This window comes from Meriones unguiculatus, chromosome 5, assembly GCF_030254825.1.
Source record: "Meriones unguiculatus strain TT.TT164.6M chromosome 5, Bangor_MerUng_6.1, whole genome shotgun sequence".
Taxonomy (NCBI): domain Eukaryota; kingdom Metazoa; phylum Chordata; class Mammalia; order Rodentia; family Muridae; genus Meriones; species Meriones unguiculatus.
In genome coordinates, this window is record NC_083353.1 from 42,609,893 (window position 1) to 42,627,835 (window position 17,943).

Here is a 17,943-nt window from a genome sequence, read left to right on the forward strand (position 1 = left end):
TGTGGGCAGGCCACATTCACGGTAGCTCTCACTATGGTTAAAAGGTGATGTCTGTGCAAGGAGCCATCAAAGGCTCTGATCATAAGCTGAGGCTTCCAAACAGCTGTCAGAAGTAAGGCCGTGATGACACATGCTACTGACTGGACACGAAGCCAAGAAAAATAAGCCAGCCACGGGACGGCGTGGTGAGCCCACAAGCCTGGGGGTCTCCAGAGCCAAGGGTTCATGTAGAGGAGCAGCAACATGGTTGGATCAACAGCTGACAGGAGGGTAGTGCTGGACGGGGAAGAGGGGAGCGTGAGGATTTCTATTTGTGTAGATGGGGTCTCATGTAGCCCAGGATGGCCTTCGAATTCCTGACGCTCCTGTCTCTACCTTCCAAGGTCTGGGTGTGTACACCACACCTTGCTGGGAAGTTCTGGACCTGGCTGGTAGGGTCAGTTTTGAGGCACTGTAAATGAGTTTCACAGCCCTGAGCTGCAGTCACCATGACACCCACGGGAAGAGTCCTCCCTGAATGTTAACAAAAGGGATGGGAATTTTCCTTCTATCTCCCAAATGCTCCATGATGTAGTTAAATAACTTCCTGGACAGAAAGACTAATGTTCAAAATTAATTATTAATGTTTAAAATAATGTTTGCAGAATGGGAGATAAGTTTTCAAAATATGTGAAGACTCGCAATACAAGATAATGAATGAGAGGGTCAGGTGCGTGCATTTACCGCAGCACTCAGGATGCAGAGGCAGGCAGATCTCTGAGTTTGAGGCCAGCCTGGTCCACATAGCGAGTTCCAGACCAGCCAGGGCTACACAGTGAGACTAGTCTCAGGAAACACCAACGCAATTAGAATGAAGAACGAAGCAACTGATCTGCTTCAAAAAGAGGACACGAAGAAGGGTCCACAGGAAGTCACCACAAGGGTCCACAGGAAGTCACCACTATAGACAGGCAAGCGCAGCCAGGACGCAGCCTTACCGCTGAGGAAGCACAGTGAAATGTCTGAGAGCCTGCTGTTGCCACCCCCTCGCAATACCCCCTGAGGCAGCACCTGAGAAACAAGCCCTCTGCATGACTGTCCATCCCTGGAAGTGACCAGGATCCAAATGGTCCCTGGTCCTGCAGGGAATGCATGAAACACAGCCCATTGTTCTGTATACAGCAGGCTGTGGCAATCGTCCTGTTCACTTCTGGAGCTCAAGCCCCAAACCCTGGCAATATTCTGGGGTAGGTACTCTACCCTGTATCCCTGAGCTACATCCCAGCCTTTTTTTTTTTTGAGACAAGATCTCACTGAATTGTCGAGGCTGGCCTGGAACTTTTTGATCCCCCTGCCTCAGGCTCCTGAGTGCTCACAGGCAAGCACCAGCAGGCCCAGTCGTGATGGTGTTTTGTTTCTAAAACATATGCAATGAACCCGCTGTGGTGTGGTGGTGCAGTCCCAGCTCTCCGAGGACAAAGGCAGAAGGGTTGGAAGTTCAAGGCCAGCTGCTACAGACTTGCTACAAATCAAGTGGGAAGCCAGCCTGAGACTTTCATAACCTGTCTCAAAGAAACCAACAATCCACCTGTGCAGACGGCGTTAATTATATGCCCAATCTCTGTCTTTTTGTATGAGGCAAAATATCATTTAAATTAAAAAATTAAAAACTATGTGTGTTGGGCTGGGATATAGCTCAGCGGTGGAGTCACTACCTCCCATGCTGGAAGTCGCAAGTCCATGCTCTGCTCTACAACAGTTTCCCCCAAGACTGAAACAGTCTAACCAGCAGGAAAGCTCCTTAAGCAGGAAGGTAAACAATTCAAAATATTCAGGAAGTCCCTGAAGCTGACCAGATTCAGTAGGTTCCTCTCTGCCAGAGTAAGCAATTAGAGTTGAGAGTCCCTCTCAGGCCAGCAAAACCGAGCTGCGAGGAAGACTGTGGGACCAGACCGGCTGCTTGGAAGAAGCAGAAACTAGCTGAGCTGTCTGAAAGAGATTTAGACCAACTGGAAAGGACACTCTCCACCCTGTTGAGCTGCCTGCAGGCTGTGCAGTATGCTTTAGGGTCGCAGCTTTGGGAGCTGTCACCCATGCTGGGGTGGGCTTTGATGATGTAGCTGTCTTTGTGTCATTTCTGCTCTTGTAACCCCTCACCTATCTTTTTTTAAGTAACCCCAGTAAAACCCATTGGCTCACCAAGTTAGACTTTGGTCCATCATGAGCTCCCTACCAGGGGTGAGTAGACACGTGTGTTGGGTCTCCCTAAGAAATGTTTTGTCCACACAACACCCTTAGCATCACACACACACACACACACACATGTAGAAAAACATCCAGGAAGATAATCCAGCCAAACAGAACAGTGATTCACAGTGCTGCACCAGGTCTGGAAGGGCCCTTTTACTTAATAGACATGCTAAGACTTTGATGTGTCCTAAAACTTAGCTTTTTTTTTTTTTTTTTTTTTTTTTTTTTTTTTTTTTTTTTTTTTTTGGTCATTTAAATCACAGAGGATTGTGAGCCTTATTCCTTGGCCCTCCTTTCCTTCAGCTCTTCCAGAAGACCCTCTCTATAACCCTTGAAACCTCCCATATTGCGGTAACTTACCCAACTTCTTCCTTGGAAGCTCCCAGGGCCTCCCTGGTACCCTACAGTATCACTCAGGGTTACACGTGTCCGGGAGAGTAGGGGTGAAAGTTGGCGGGGTATACAGACAAGACTTGCCTCTCCCTCGCCATACACCATTGAACAAATGGTTTAGCCTTTCCAAATGCACATCAGGAAAACAACACAGAACCTTATGGGTCTGCTGTGAGGACAACACGAGGCAGGTACAGGTACAGGGTCCTCTGAGCGGCCATCCAAGCAAGGCCCTGCTGTTGCCCTCCTAGTGGTTCTGGACACCTTCCTTCCAGGTCCTTTTCCTACAGGCTGCCTGTGGGAGGCAGGGGGATGGAAGTGGGCATTCAGCAAGCCTGTCTGCACCTTCCCATTCCTGCTCCCGTTCCCCCAGCTTAGGTTGGTTCACAAAGCTGGGGAAACTGAGACCAAGGGGAGAAGGGGAGGTAGCTCAGTTCTTGGCTAGAAAGGGATGGCTGTGGTGGGATTGTTCCCTGGAGGGTGGAGGCTCTGCCAGCTGATGACCCAGCCAATCTGTCCTTCCAAGCCCACACCCAGCACACACTGGGACTCCCCAGGGGACCCTGGGAAAAAAGGCTGCTCTCCCCTCTCTCTACATCTGGCACTGCTCTAGGCTAAGCAGTAGCTACAGGCTGTGAACAGGTTCTAACTCTGAAAGGATGTCAGTAGAGCACAACCCCTTCCTGCCCCCTCAGAAGGGAGGACCAGGGGCGTTACACTCAGTCCCCTGCCCTCCTGTCCCACACCGTTCACTTTTCAGGCGCTCACCTCCTAGGCCTACTCTGCTCCACTCTCACGGCTAAGATCACCACAGGGTCTTTCTCAACCTTTTAAGGAAACACTTCAGACATCCCCAAACATAGACCATAGAACCACTGCAGTCTTGATACATTTCACGGCACACTTACCAACTGGAAACTGTGCACATTTGTACCTCATGGTTCCTCTTGCCAGGAGCCTGTGTAGCCTGCCAGGTCTCCAGCTGGGTTCCCTGCTATCCTACCAGGCTAGAGCTGAAGGCAATCCCTGGCTGGCACTCCCTGGAAGCTCTGGCTCTGCTGGGGAGGAACCCTTGCCAGGTCCCTTAAGCTCAGCCCTGCTCACTTCCCACAGCTGTGGGGATTCCTGCAGCTTCCTGCAGAGACACACACTTATGCCACCACCACCACCACCGTGGAGCTCACATAAAGCAGCAGCGACCCCAACAATGACACCCACCCTCTGGTGCATGGCAGCAGGAGCAGGGAGAACGGAGGCAGTGGAAAGCACCCCAGCCCCCAGGGTTCCCATCCCCTCTGAACCTAATCCTTTAGGGTGGGGGAGTAGGGCATGGCTCCCCCATTCCTGTGTTAGGTTTCCTCCGTACTTCGGACTTGTATTTTTCTGCATGTTTTCACATTTGACAGGTATGGTAGATCTCTGCTTCCCTGAAAGGATGCATCCCAAGAACCGAGGGTTCTCAGAAACCATGAGTAGTAGCCAACCCTGGAGGAGATGTGTTTTTCCTATGATAAACTTCAGTTTATAAGTGAGGCTCAATAGAAGATTAACATCAGTAATAATGAAACATAGCAATAACATAATAAAACCGTTACCATCCTCTCTCTAGCCATTATTAAATGGGATGCATATATCCGAGCACTAGCAAGGCCCTGATGGCAGCTGAGACCAGCCAGTGGCTAGCACATACACTGTGGATACAGTGGATGAAGGATGCTTTATGCTCTGGGTAGGATGGGAGTGGGGGTGGTGATATCAAGCTTTTCAGAAATGGTGCATAATTTAGAGTTTATGATTCGTTTACTTTTGGAATTTTCCATTTACTGTTTTCTAACCAAAACATCAGGTAAGCCTGGGGTTGGGGGTAATTGCAGCATTATATACTAAAAAAGCCCTTTCCCCCCCTTACCATCACATTTAAGATATTTATTCTCATTAGTATATTAAGTTCCGGTTCATTCATTTTTGTTGCGGTATAGTAAATAGTTCACAGTGTAAAGCTGATGTGTAGCTGCTCGTTTTCCTTAAGACATTAAGTGAGTGAGCTGGAGAGATGGTGCAGTGGTTAAGAGCACTGGCTGCTCTTATAGAAGACTCGGGTTTGATTTCCAGCATCCGCATGGCAGTTCACAACCATTCTAACTCCAGGCCTAGGGAATCTGATGCTCTCTCCTGGCCTCCACAAGCACTGCACGCATGTGGTGCAGAGACATGCATGCAGGCACAATACCCCCCACACAGAAATAAAATCAATCAGTTCTTAAAAAGGGCTTAAGCCATCTGTTTTGTTTACGGCTACACACAGGGCAGCGAGGAGTGCCGCGGTCCCTATACCCGTGTGAAAGTTCCTCTGGGGTGAAAGCCTAGAGGTTTACTGAGACAAGGGTGTTCATACACGTGAATCTGTAGTTCAAAAGGTTTCCCTCCTAGTGGTTTTGTTTTATATTAACCAGCAGAGGATAGGGACACAAGGAGCCCAGATCCATCAACACTTGGGAATGCCCAGCTTTTCCATATTTGCTACTTGGGTCTCACCCTCACTGTCTTCCTCAAACCTATGCCTGATTGGCCTTCCTCCTGCTCCCAGCTTTCTGAAGGCCTCCCGTCTCAGTACACTCTCCACGCTTAGACCCGGCCCTGGGCCCCGCTCTGTGCCCCGTGGTCTCAAGGAACCTGCTCTGCCCCCACTGCTGGAACCACTCACACTCTTGGCCTTCGAGTCCCTGAGAAACGAGCCAGCCCCAGGTGCCATGAGTAGTCAAACTGTCCGCAGTGAAGATGGATGGACAGTGGTCTAGGGCTTGGAAGAAGTTCCCAGCCTTGGCACTGTTGAACACTGGGGCTGAGTCACTGTGTGGAGGGTGGCATGGCCACCTGGAACAGGGATGGTGGTAGCCCTCCCCAGTCCTGGAGAGGAGTTATTGTCCCCCTCTCACAGGTGAAATTAGGAAACAGTCACAGCAAAGTTAGGCGACTTCCCCAAGAACACACACAGCTGTGAAGTGGCAGAGCTGAGGTTCGAACTCAGACCATCTGACTTGGCAGCCTGCACCCTTAATCACTGTATAATCTTATCCCTCAGTCTATCTGCTCATCCTTTCACCTACCCAGTCCTCATAGCTGTAATCCAGTCCCATCACTCGCCTGTCACTGTCGATCCAGAAGCCCATCCATCCATCCCTGTCACCCATCCATCCTGAAGGAAATACAGTTGGTCACCTCAGGCCCCGAGAGGAGAAGAGGCCCCACAGCTGCCCATCTGGTGGGGTGGACGGGTGGGTGGGCTGCCCCCCTGGGCAGAGGCTGGAGGGAATTAGACAGGTTTCTGCCAGGACCATCTGATTAGGAATTCTGGCGATAAGCAGATAGCATCGGGGTGATTAGAATCCTTTTAAAAAGCCACTCCATTAATTAGAGAGACAGAGGGGCCTCTGGCTGCCTAATCAACCTCCATCAGCGTGCCTGGGGAAGGCTCTCTGGGGCTGCTGTGTGACCTTGGGTGTGTCCTACCCTCTCTGGGCTGCTTCTATACTGAGCTAGACTCTGCTGAGATCACCTAGTTATCTGAGGTCCTTTTGCTTCCCAGAGTCCTTTCTCAGACTAAGGACTGGAGACATCAGATGCTGACTCCCCAGAGAGGAGGAGGAGGAGGAGGAAGGGATCTCACCATCCCACTAGTGAATGAGGACAGAGATTTCCAGAACGGAAGAGACTAACAGCCGTAGAATCAGGGGCACAGGCCCTGGCTAATGTTCGTGCTTGTTTACCAAGCTCTGCCCCTAGGGTGCTCCTCCCACTTGGACCCCCAAACACTTTAGGCTTTGGGACCCCATAGGACAATATCTTTGTAGAAGGGCAAGTCACCTCGGCATGCTGCCACCAAGTGGCTGTCCAGTTCTAAGTTCTGTGTCTTCCTTCATGGCCCACCTATGGGGCCTTCATTGTCAAGGTCCCTTTGGCCCCGAGAGGCTGGGATCTGCCCTGGAAGTGCTGAGACCCTCTGTCATTGCACGTGCTCTCCGTCCTGTGACATCGCTGGGCCTGAGCAGGGATGGGCTTTCCATGTCATCTCACGTGGGTAGATAGACTGCTTCTGGATGAGGAAGGTTCCATCAAAGGCCAGAAGGTTCCTCCTGGGAGACACCAAGACCGGAGAGGTGTCTGGTCAGGGCTGGGGGAATGATAGGATTTCAGGGCACAACACCACCCTGAATCCCTTGGACTCAACGCTGTAAGCACACTACCGCCCTGATGACAGGGACCCCAGACTTCACCAACACCCACCGCATATCAGCATCATGATAAACTCCCTGCCATGCCTTCCTTCTCCTCAGTTCCAGCGAGCATCAGCGATGCCCTCTGACACTACCACCACTGCCTCTCCCTCCTCAGTGTCACTGTTGCCATGACCACCCTCCGACATCGTCACCATGTGTGTTCTCGTCACCTCTAATGGCGTCATTGCCTTCCCCCGTGATCACTACCTTCACCGTCACTGCCATCTCTACCATTTTGACTGAAACTCACCATCCTACCTTCCATCATTATAACCTCCATCCTTACCATGACTGCAACCATCATTACTCTCTTCATCATTGCCACCGTTGCCACTACCTTCACCACCACCACCTCCATCCCCACCATCCCCACTACCTCTGTCACTACTACCTCCTCCTCCATCACCTTCTCATCCTCCATCACCATACTACCTCCAACATCACTTCCGCTTACTGTCCCCCATCGCCCACTGTGGCCACCTAGAGCTTCCTCCTTCCATTCATACAGCAGTCTGTCTCTCCTTGAAGCTTGCATGAGCTTTCCCACCAGCAGACACCAGCCTCCACTGAGGGGTGGGTGAGGACTGTCCACCACACACCAACAGAAGATTGCCTCGACCCCTGGAGCCTGGCACCCCTGGTCCCTCTCTTCAGGGCCCCGTTGATGAGGTCTGGGAGGCTGAGCTCCAGCAGCCCTGCAGTGTGCAGATGAGGAAGGCTCATACTGAGTATGTGTCATTTCTGGGTGTGGCCCTGCACCTTAGCAAGCTGAGCCACACATGGCTTCCATTCCTTGCCTTCTTCGTAGGGGTGTCACAGTCACCGCTACCATCCCCATGGCCTCTGTCACTGCTAGCAGTCCCATCATGACCTCCTGCTCCTCCCATCATCTCCATCACATGAGTATTAGCATCCTTACCACAATGGAGGGGGTGCAGCTGCCTTCACATGAAGCCGCTGGCAGCAGCCTGGGGTGACAAGTAAGGACTGGTGTGGAGCACGGAGCCTGTCCTGCTCTTCGTGAGACCAATGTGAGTGATGGTGACAGTGACCCGGGTGTCTCCAGAGTCCCCTGTCATCCTTTCTGGCCTGTGGGTTCCAAGAGAACTGCTATGGCCCCTGTAAGGTGTCTGCAACTGAGAGCCCAGAAGAGAGGAAAGAATGAGAGGAAGGACAACGGGGCAGGGAGAAGTCAGCATTGGCACCCCAAACAGGACCTAACGGTACAACATGAGTCAAGGAGCACATCCCTGGAGAGCCTGGAGCCTTCAGGGCTGCTGTGCCAGTGGGGCCAGTGACACTGGAAAGATCTCTCCTCTGTTAGTATACCGTTGGGCCATGTCCCCACGGTGCAGGCTCTCCTTGGAGCTGTGTCCCTCAGGGTCTGTCCCCTCCTTCACACTGCCTCCTCAAGAGGAAAAGCGTCCTCCAGGTCTTCCAGTGGATGAGACCACACTTGGTCTCCAGGGTGACAAGGAGGCATGCCTTTGGGGGCTGCCGGTCACCTGGGGTTTGTGTTAGTCCCTTTATATCTGAACTAAGCAGAGTGAGTCTTCTCCTTGCTCCCCCACAGCTCAAGGCCCAGTTTCCAAGCTTCGCTCATTTAACAAATCTTTGCTGGTCTCGAGCTGTGGCCCGGCTCCGTCCCAGCTGCTGACAAATGTGCCTGCCTCCCTGACCTCTCTGAGAATCCAGAGATAACAGGGCACAAATATAAGATATCACTGCCCCTACCTACCCCAAGTTCCTTGGGGCCTCCTCAGCCCTTCTCAGATGCCAGGGAACCCTTGCTCCCCTCTCACTTCGGTTCACCCCTCCAATCCCACAGCGGACCCTGCCTGTCCTCGATGGCTCCCAGGGAGCCCAGCAAACAGCTTCCATGTAGCCACACTCACCCTCCAGGCCTCACAGTGATCAGCCTCACCCACAGCCCTGTGATGTGTGGAGCTTGGCTGAGGGGGTGGGGGAACTCCTACTCCGTGCTTATGTCACAAAGGGCCCTGGCCCCAGATCGGAAGGGGCCACCTGGGCCTGGCCCACGAGCGGCACTGTCCCTACCCCCCGCCCCTCTCAGTGGAGGCTCCACCTGTCCCTGAGAACCGGGAGGATGGAAAGCTAGACTCTCGCCACCCAGACCCAACAGGTTCCAGCAAACCCCCACCCCCCCAAGAGAGGACCCTAGCCACTAGCCTCAGCCCTCCTCAGCCCTCCTCCATCCCGTCCATTCCCCTCCCCACCCCTCCCAACCCTTACCATGGCCAACTACTATGAAGTGCTGGGTGTACAATCAAGCGCCTCCCCCGAGGACATTAAGAAGGCCTATCGAAAGCTAGCTTTGCGTTGGCACCCCGACAAGAACCCTGACAACAAGGAGGAGGCCGAGAAGAAGTTCAAGCAGGTTTCTGAGGCTTACGAGGTCCTGTCCGACTCTAAGAAGCGTTCTTTGTACGACCGGGCGGGCTGTGATGGCTGGAAAGCCGGCGGTGCCAGTGTCCCCCATAGCAGTCCCTTCGGTGCTGGCTATGCCTTCCGCAATCCTGAGGACATCTTCCGAGAGTTCTTTGGGGGTCTGGACCCTTTCTCCTTCGATTTCTGGGACACCCCCTTCAATGACCGCAGCAGGTCCCATGGTTTACGTGGGACCTTCTCTTCAGGCTTCGGTGAGTTCCCAGCATTCATGGAGGCCTTCTCGTCCTTCAACCCCCTGGGCCACGGGGGGGCCAGCCGGGCCACCTTTTCGTCCACTTCGTTCAGTGGCTCCGGTTCGGGCAGCTCAGGGTTCAAGTCAGTGATGTCATCCACTGAGATAGTGAATGGCCGAAAGGTGACCACCAAGCGCATTATTGAGAATGGCCAAGAGCGCGTGGAGGTGGAAGAGGATGGGAAGCTCCGTTCCGTAACTGTCAATGGCAAGGAGAAGCTCATGCGGGTGGACAGCAAGTGACCGCCACCCAGCCGGTGGACAGCAAGTGGCCGCCACCCAGCCTGGCCCTGGCTCAGACACCATCATCCTCAGGGGCAAGATAGTGGTTAATAAACCTGCCAAGTGAGTGCACACCAAGATGAATTCACTCGGCTCCCATCCTTAGGAGTGGGCTGGTGGCTGCAGGCCCACTGGGCGGCTGCCACAACTCCACAGGCACACTCAGGAGCGTGTGGCCTCCACGCCCAGCACCAGCCATTTCCCACAGCACGGAAGCCCAGGGCCGGGTCTTCGGGTGGCTATTAATCCCTGTCATTTGCCCCGTTCTGTCACCTTCATGTCCTACCTTACCTGCGTGTCCCATGTCCCTTCTCCAGGATGACTGCCATCCTCACAGGCTCACTTCCCCACTTTTCCTTATTCATTAACTGAGTAGCAGCCATCTCCAACCCAGATTCTCAGGTCTTTCTTTCCTGCCCTGCTCTCCACCTTCCTGGCTCCTGCTGCTCTGATCATAAAGTCCTCTGGCCTCATCTCCACCATGAAGCCTTGTGGTCTAACCTCAGCTAACCTCCCTCTCACCCCAGCTACCTCCCTGGCCTCTGCACACCCACCCTTCCCCTGTGACCCCCCCCATCACACTTCTCTCTGCAAATACTTGAGGGCCCTTGCATGGGCAGCAGGTGTAGCCCTGTCCCCACCGTGATTATGCTCATGTTTGGTCCTGGGAACCATTGGGTGGGGTGGGGACAGCAGTGTCACAAGCTAAGAGATGGGCAGGGGGGATTCTGAGCCAAGCTACCTGGAAAGATCTTACGAGATGCTGACTGCTCAAGTGAACATTCCCGGGGGGTGGGAAGATCAGGTGACCACGGCCTGGGGCAGGAGCAGGCTGCCCTGTTGGAACAGGAAGAGACACATGAAGTAAATAGAAGCAACTTCATGGGATGTCCCCAGTTTCCCCCTATCGGGGTCCCTGACTCCACATTATGCAAGAGGAAACTGAGGTAGAGGGAAGGGTTACACAACTGACAGGCTACTGAGTCAGCGTTCCATCCCGGGTGCGAGCGGGAAGAGGCTTGCCTTCAAATGGTGTCCGTGGTGATTATTGCTGTAGTGAGGGCAAAGGCAGGTGTGCACGGGCCAGTGCTTGCGTCCTGGGGGCTGCAGCAATCACTAAGGACTCCATGTTTCAGGGCTCACACGGGCTAAGTGGCAGAGGTGTGGCCCCCTGGTAGGAGACAGGTCCTATGTGCCGAGTGGATGATGAGCTGAGCAGATAATGTGAACTCCAGCACCAGAAGGGGTCCAGCCCATGGAGAGAAGATGAAATACAAAGTCCCAGGGGGAGAGCAGGCCCAAAGGATGTTCTGGTGCTCATGGATAAGAACTGACAGGAGACAGAACTTGTCCCACTTCTCCACACTACTAGGAAGAGGACAACTTGGGTAGGGGAGCAGGCCACTGAGGTGGGCCCAGGGACCTTCTTCCTGTCCTAGGAAGCCAGGTATCATCCCGAGATCCCCAGGGCCAGGCAAGTGCAGCAAGTGTGATGGCCAGAAGTTATTGACCCTGGGGCCTGGCCCCGGCTCCGGCTCCCTGGAATATGCCTCAGAGGTCCTCAGCCAGCCGGCAGCTGCAGGCAGCTAACCACGTTACTGGTTAGGGCAAGGGAGCAGGGACACACAGAAGGCAGAGCCCAAGCTCCCAGCCTTGCTTGGGGACTAACTTTATCAAAGTCCCCATGGCACTAACCACCTGACCTCTGCCCCCGTTGACCTGCTAATGTCCCCGATCACTGACCAGCTACGGCTGCCTCAAGTGGGCCTGCTTAGGGCAGACAGCTGCTGGGCAAATCCAATTACAAGCCCAGCATCTCCGAACAGCCCCACACTCCAGTTAGGTGCCCAGAAGAAATCTAGGTGCTTGGCAGACCCAAGGATTCCAGTGACCCAAGAATTTGGGTGCCAGGGATCACTAGCTGCCCCCTTCCTGAGTCTCAACCCTGTGTTCTCTCTTTCCCCAACACAGACAAGGTACGGCACTCCCAACTCTCCCTCAGGGCTGCCTCAGGTCCTCAACCCTGGGTCCCAGATCAGCATCTTTGCCCATTTTGCAGATGGAAGACCCGAGGCCTGCGGGCTGTGAGTCTGGGATACCGCAGGGTAGAGGGATGCTCTGGGGGAGAAAGCCAGGATCTTAAGCTGTTTCGGGGTCCTTCGTTCTCCCCATAGTATCGCCTGGTATCAGCCTGTCCTCTGCTGGGCCACACTCTCTGGGAGCCATGGGCAGCATGCATTCTGGTTCTTTGGTGAGGTCCATCTCAAGGTGCCCCTGTGTGGGAAGCAAGACCTGCTAGGTTCCTTCCAGCTCACTCAGTTCCTCCCAAACAGCCTACTGCCTGCCATCTCCTGGCTGGTTTCAACAAGCCTCTCTGGGCAGGACATTCTGCCCAGGACAAATGTCTCCTAGAGAGAGGCCCAGCTTGCCTGTGCCCCACCGTGTCTTACATCTCTGAAAGAGACTCATGAGGAGACTGTCAAACCACAGTCCGTGCTTGCCCTGCCCTGTGGTACAGCTGGGTCTGGGGGCAGTGTACACACACACACCCTGCTGCTACCCTCATATCTACTGGGGCATCCCACCCTTTCCTCTGACTCTGTTTGTTTATTCTCACCCCATAGCCAGAGAAGTTTGTATAAACCTAAAAGTAAAAATCAAGGGCATTGGGAGGTGCTCAGACTGGTAAGCCACTGTCCTGCTGTAGCCTGTGAGGCCATGTGTCACCTGCCCCGTAACCTCTGGCTTCCCCGCCTGGCTCTGCTCCAGCCTTGCAGTCCCCTTCATTGTCCTTTTTGGCACCAGCACAGCCCTACCTCAGGACGTTTGCACAGGCTGTCCCCAGCATCACAGCCTGTTTCCTCCCGGGTCCCTAGCTGCTCCACTCAGTGCTCTATCTCCTCTCCCACCCCCAGCTTCTGTAGAGTGTACCCTGTTTTCACGCTCAACCCCAAGGCACCTAGCCAGCATTGCTGGTTTCAAGGCCCTTTCAAGCCGGACAGCTGCTTTCTCTGCTCTATACTCCCAAACTGCTATGTCCTGCAGGGGCCCTGATTGTCCAAAAAAGGCCTGACACTTCTGGGGAGAGTGCGTAACACAGGGTTGGTATTGCAGGGCAGGCTACACAGAGGATGCCATGGCCCAGGCGGTGAGGTAGAGTGGCCTACAACCTCTGTTCCGGGCAGCTTGGTCTCTCTGTGTCCCAAGGCCTGGCTAACCTAGGCTTTCAGAGGACTAAGGTCCCTGTGGGCTGAAGGGCGTCAGGCCTGCCCATTGCTCCCATCCTTCCCCACTGACCCGAGCAATAAATACGATCTGCCTGTTTCATAGATGGGGAGACTGAGGCTGCAAGGGCAAGAGACCTGGCCAAGGGCATCTGGCCACGCAGTGGGCTGGTCTGCCCCGTCCCCCTCCCCTGAGCAGGCGGGGCGGGTGGGGCACAGGCAGCCTCCCCTCCCTCTGGCCCTTGATGTTATCACAGCTGATTTAATTTCAAAGACGGATTGAGCCATGGCGGGAGGGAGAACCACTATCGCAGGGCCATCTGCCCTGTTGTCATGGGGATGGGCTCCCTGGATTGTGCGGGACCCAGATAAGGGAGTGGGCTGAGGGGGTGTGGGCAGCGGGACTGCAGAGACTGAGATCAGAGAGAGTCAGGGAGGAGAGGGAGATGGAGAGAAGACACAGGGACAGGAGGGACCCTGAAGAATAGAGAACCGAGCGGGATTCTAGCTAGACCAATGGTTGCCACACAGGTGACTGGGGGCCAGCATGCTCGTTCACCCACATCCTGCCCCACAGTCTGACTGAAGCCAGTCTGCCAAGGGGCCTGAGGTGCTCCTGCTGCTCCAGGGACTCCTCTCCATCGGCTGGGGCAGGGTGATAGGCAGTGCCAGACACCCCCAGTCAGCCCGTCCACTGTGACAGGTTGACACGCCCCTGCAGCTCAGCTCAGCTACGAGTCTAGCTAATTCCCTCCAGAAGCTTCGAGCACACCGGCAAAACTTGCAAAGTTGGGAGAGACTGCATTTTGCCAACAGAGGGATGGCACTGAGCGGCGACAGCCCTCGGCAAGCATCTCTCACTCTCGCCCTGCAGGATGGGGCTGTCAGACCTCTCCCCCAAAGAAGATCTAAGCAGAGAGCCCCAGCACGCAGGCAGCCGTGACTGTCTCCTCTGAGGGCACTGCAAGGGAGACTGAAGTCTTGCCTCAGGTCTGCTCCTGAGCTGAATGCCTAGGACAGTCCACCTTAATCTATGCTCTTTCCTCATGGCAGCTGGAGCGAGGACAGTTCCATCTCAGCAGGTCCAGGGCATCCTTTCTGCTCTCTGTGGCAGCCTCCGGCTCACTCAGGGCCACCGCTTTCTCCCCTCTGTTATCTCAATGTGGAAAAGTACATGTAACATAAAATTTACCACTTCAGCCGGTTTTTGAGGTGCAGGTCGGTGGCTTGAAGCCCGTCAAGGGTCCTGCTGCTGTTCCCACCATCCAGTTCGGTCCTCCCAGAGTGACACCGTCTCCACCAGACACCAGTCTGTCTCCTCCCCAGCCCGGGGCGCCCACATCCTGCCTGAACCTGGATCTGGCGGCTGGGTGGAACCATGCCTATTGTTCCAGTTACCAGGAGGCCTGGCCTTGCCCTCCTCTTCTTTCCAGTGGTAGAGGGTCATGGGTTTCAGTGACCAGGGAATACTGACCCCTCCCCAGGCTGAGCAGAGTTGGAATTGGTCCCCAGTAATGGCGGGGTGGTGTCGAGGCCCCTCCCATGTTTGATGCTTCCTGAGTTGAAGCCATGGTGAGAGTGGAATGTCCCAGCTCATGCTCCTGGCAACATCAAAGCACACAAGAGAGCATAAAGTAGAAAGGCCGCAGTGTGCGCTCCCTCCCTGTCCCCCGCTCTGCACCGGAGACTGTACTGGGGACAGCTGGTGAACTAAGAGCTGGAAAACTCCTGTACATATGTAACTTTTCTTTTATAAAAACTTTTTTTTTTTTTTTTGGTTAAAAAAAAATCATTTGAGAGAGCTTCTTGCTACGTTGCCTGGACTGGTCCTGAGCTCATGGCTCAGGTGATCCCTCTGTCTCCTGAGGGGCTGGGACGATAAGGAAACCACGATGAGATAGACCTGATTTGGGGGTGGCCAGATTCTCGGCTTCAGCCTGTGGGAACCAAGGCTGACTGTTTACCTTCTGTTGCTTCTGTGGCAACGACTGGCAAGTTTGGTGCTTACAGCAGCACAAACTTTTCCTGTCTGCCCACAGCGGTGTTGTCAGCCTGGCTCTCCTGAGGTCTAAGGGTTCGTCCGGCCTCTTCAGGCTTAAGAGAGGGCAGCCCAGAATCCTTGGGTGTCTGACTCTGTCCCTCTTGCCTCCCTCTCACAGAGCCCCGGGGATGGCGACTCAGATCACCAGAAGCCATTCCCCCATCTTCATTCAATCCCCTCTCCAGAGTTCCTTTGTCGTGTGAAGGACCAGGGCAGGGATGTCTTTGCGGGGGATATTATTCACCTCCTCTCTTCACGGTTTATCATCATTTTCTCCCATAGCTCTCATGCCCAGGGGACCCATTTTCCGTGTGATACAGAAAGGACACTGAATGCCTGGTCTGGGGCAGTACCTGGGCAAATGCAGGTCCCCTGTGTGGATCTAAGGCAGGAGGGTGGGTCCTGTCTGGGGCGCAGAGTACAGGAGAGGCCAGAAGGTGGTGGCTGGGGGCAGGGCTGGGAGACCCTGTGTGGTGTGGGCCTGGCGCATCACTCAGCAGGAGCGCGTCATGGACCAGGCTGACAGCGGCAGCCCACACGGCCGGCCGTTGGTGGAAGGTCTGTGCCTCACCGCCGAAGGCCACAGGCTTGTCTCTTCCGCCATGGTCCCTGCTCCTACACCTTTGTTTTTTCTCTCCCTGGCTCTGGGAACACTCCAGTGATCGCTCCCAAGCCCCGTGCCTCAGGGCCTTGGTCGTAGCACTGAACCCTCCCAGGGCATGCTATCTGAAGATGAGCCACCCCAGGAAAGTGTCTCCTGTGGGTGCAGACAGCCTGGTGCGTGTGGCTGTCCCTGGAGCCCCTCCCATAAGCCATGGACCCTACCACAGCATATTCGCTTCTTGGGCTAGGCCACCTGAGCTCAGAGTGGCCTTAGCTGCCTCCTGTGTCTCCGGCACTGGTTCCCCTTAGCTTGTCCCTGGGACAGGTTCCGCTCCACAGGGTCTGTAGCGCGGGCTCTGGGCGGCGCTGGCCAGGGCCACCTGCCCGCCGACCACACTGTGCTGTCACACCCCAAAGCAGGAACCTGGCCCGGCCAGCCTCTCAAGCCCCCAGGCGCCGTGGTTACGCCTGCGGTCACCCAGGCAGCCGGTCAGGAAACCCCTGGAGTAGTTTGTAGGATCTGGGTTGGTGGCTAGGGTGCAGCCATGTTCTCTAGACACCAGGGCTGCATGGGAATCCTCTGCCTCCTGGCTCCCACCCAAGCTCTATGACCTGTCCCTTCCCAGCCAGACCAGCCAGCACCCTGATCACTGTGGCATTTGGCTACCCATTTCTTCTCCTTTGGGACCATCTACCCTGGCTTTCTGTTCTGAGACTTCTCCATCTGCCTGGGCCCAACCTATTCACCTAGGGCAGAGACAGAGTCCATCCTGACTCCAGCTTGCCTGGCCCAGGACGAGCCCAGAAGAGGCGTGGAGGTAAAGGGAGAACAGAACGCCGGGCCTGTGTCACAGGGTCCAGGATCCCTGTGGCCATGGGTGAGGGAGGCAGCAGGCACCTCCTTGCTACAATACCCTCCAGCTCTCTCCTCAAGCCTTCCACCACAGGATCCCCACACCCCGGCCTCAATAGACTCTGTGGGAAAGGAAAGCAAAGACATTTCCTGCAAGAGACAGCATGCGTGTTGCTTTAAATTGATATTTAATTTAAAAGTTAATTATTAATTAGACTTATGGGCCAGCGTGGTTGCTGGCTGGGAAAGGCTGGTTTGCAGCCCCCCCCGCCCCCCAGTGCAGAGCCCAGGGTGGCTGCCCCCGCCACAGTTCAGCCACTGTCTATGGGCGGCTCGCCTCTGGTGAGTCGGTGTACATCAGTGTAACGTGCTTGGCTGCAGGCTTCCCGGTGCCCACGGGGCTCAGCTGCCACCCAGCAGCCATCCACAGCTGTGCCGCAGCCCCAGTCTTTGCTGACCATGCTGGGGGAACCATCTCCACACGTTCTGGGCTGTCATCGGCTTCTGTAGGTAGCGGCTCCAACAGAGCTGTGCTGGGACCTGGCGCACCTCTAGTGTGCCTACCACAGTGTCTTGGTGTCTGCTCATTGAGCACCGGCTTTGGGGGTTCCCAGTCTTGCCCACCCATCAAGGTATCTATCAGCTTTCTCACCCACAACCTTGGCAGTCACTGATAAGTAGCCCCACCGTCGGGGGCCCACACGGAAGCAACATCTATCCGTCCTATGCCACGATCTGGAATTTTGCCAGAAGGGATCTCCCTCGGCTGCTGTCAGCTAGTCGCTTTGAGAAGCAATCCACAGGCAGTGTAGGCTTGGTGGTCAGTCTTTGCTTTTATTTGATCCCAGCAGCACAATAAGGCAGCACCTGTCCCACTGCCCGGCATCGCTGAGTGCACAGTGCACGGCTCCAGCCCCCTCTGGGGACATGGCTGGCTATGTCTCAGTTTGTTGTGTAGCTGTCTGACAAGCACGTTGCCCTCCTCTGGCACAGCTGGGAGTGCCAGTCCCTGGCACAACACAGGACCCACTCCTAGCTCCTGTTGAGTGAGCAGGTGACCTCTCCTCCTGATGGGACATGGGATTTAGAGGGAGATTTGAACTCCCCACCACAGGGGAGAGGGAGGGAGTTGGAGAGTGCAGGCTGGAGAGCTTCAATTGCGCTGAGAGGAGAGCTCCAGGTAAGGGAGCCTAAGTGAGAGAGAGGAGCATAGGCAGGAGAAGGAGTGATTGTGAGGTCCAAGGGCTGGAGGCTGCTTGGTCACAGGAAGATGAGGTACTTCTGTAGTGTATTTTTTTTTCTCTACAAGTTGGAGGTGGGGTCCTCTGCAGGGGGCTCAG

General features: G+C 54.8%; 1 protein-coding gene across 1 annotated transcript; it reads left to right on the top strand.

Moving 5' to 3' along the window:
* The first annotated feature begins 9,153 nt into the window (after positions 1 to 9,153).
* Positions 9,154 to 9,843, top strand: Dnajb8 (DnaJ heat shock protein family (Hsp40) member B8). Its single transcript, XM_021638790.1, has one exon. It carries the CDS (start codon positions 9,154 to 9,156, stop codon positions 9,841 to 9,843), a length of 690 nt encoding a protein of 229 aa, XP_021494465.1.
* Positions 9,844 to 17,943: the final 8,100 nt, after the last annotated feature.

What these genes read in the sequence shown, in the direction of transcription:
- Dnajb8 (XM_021638790.1), top strand. Translation starts at nt 9,154, where the DNA reads ATGGCCAACTACTATGAAGTGCTGGGTGTACAATCAAGCGCCTCCCCC.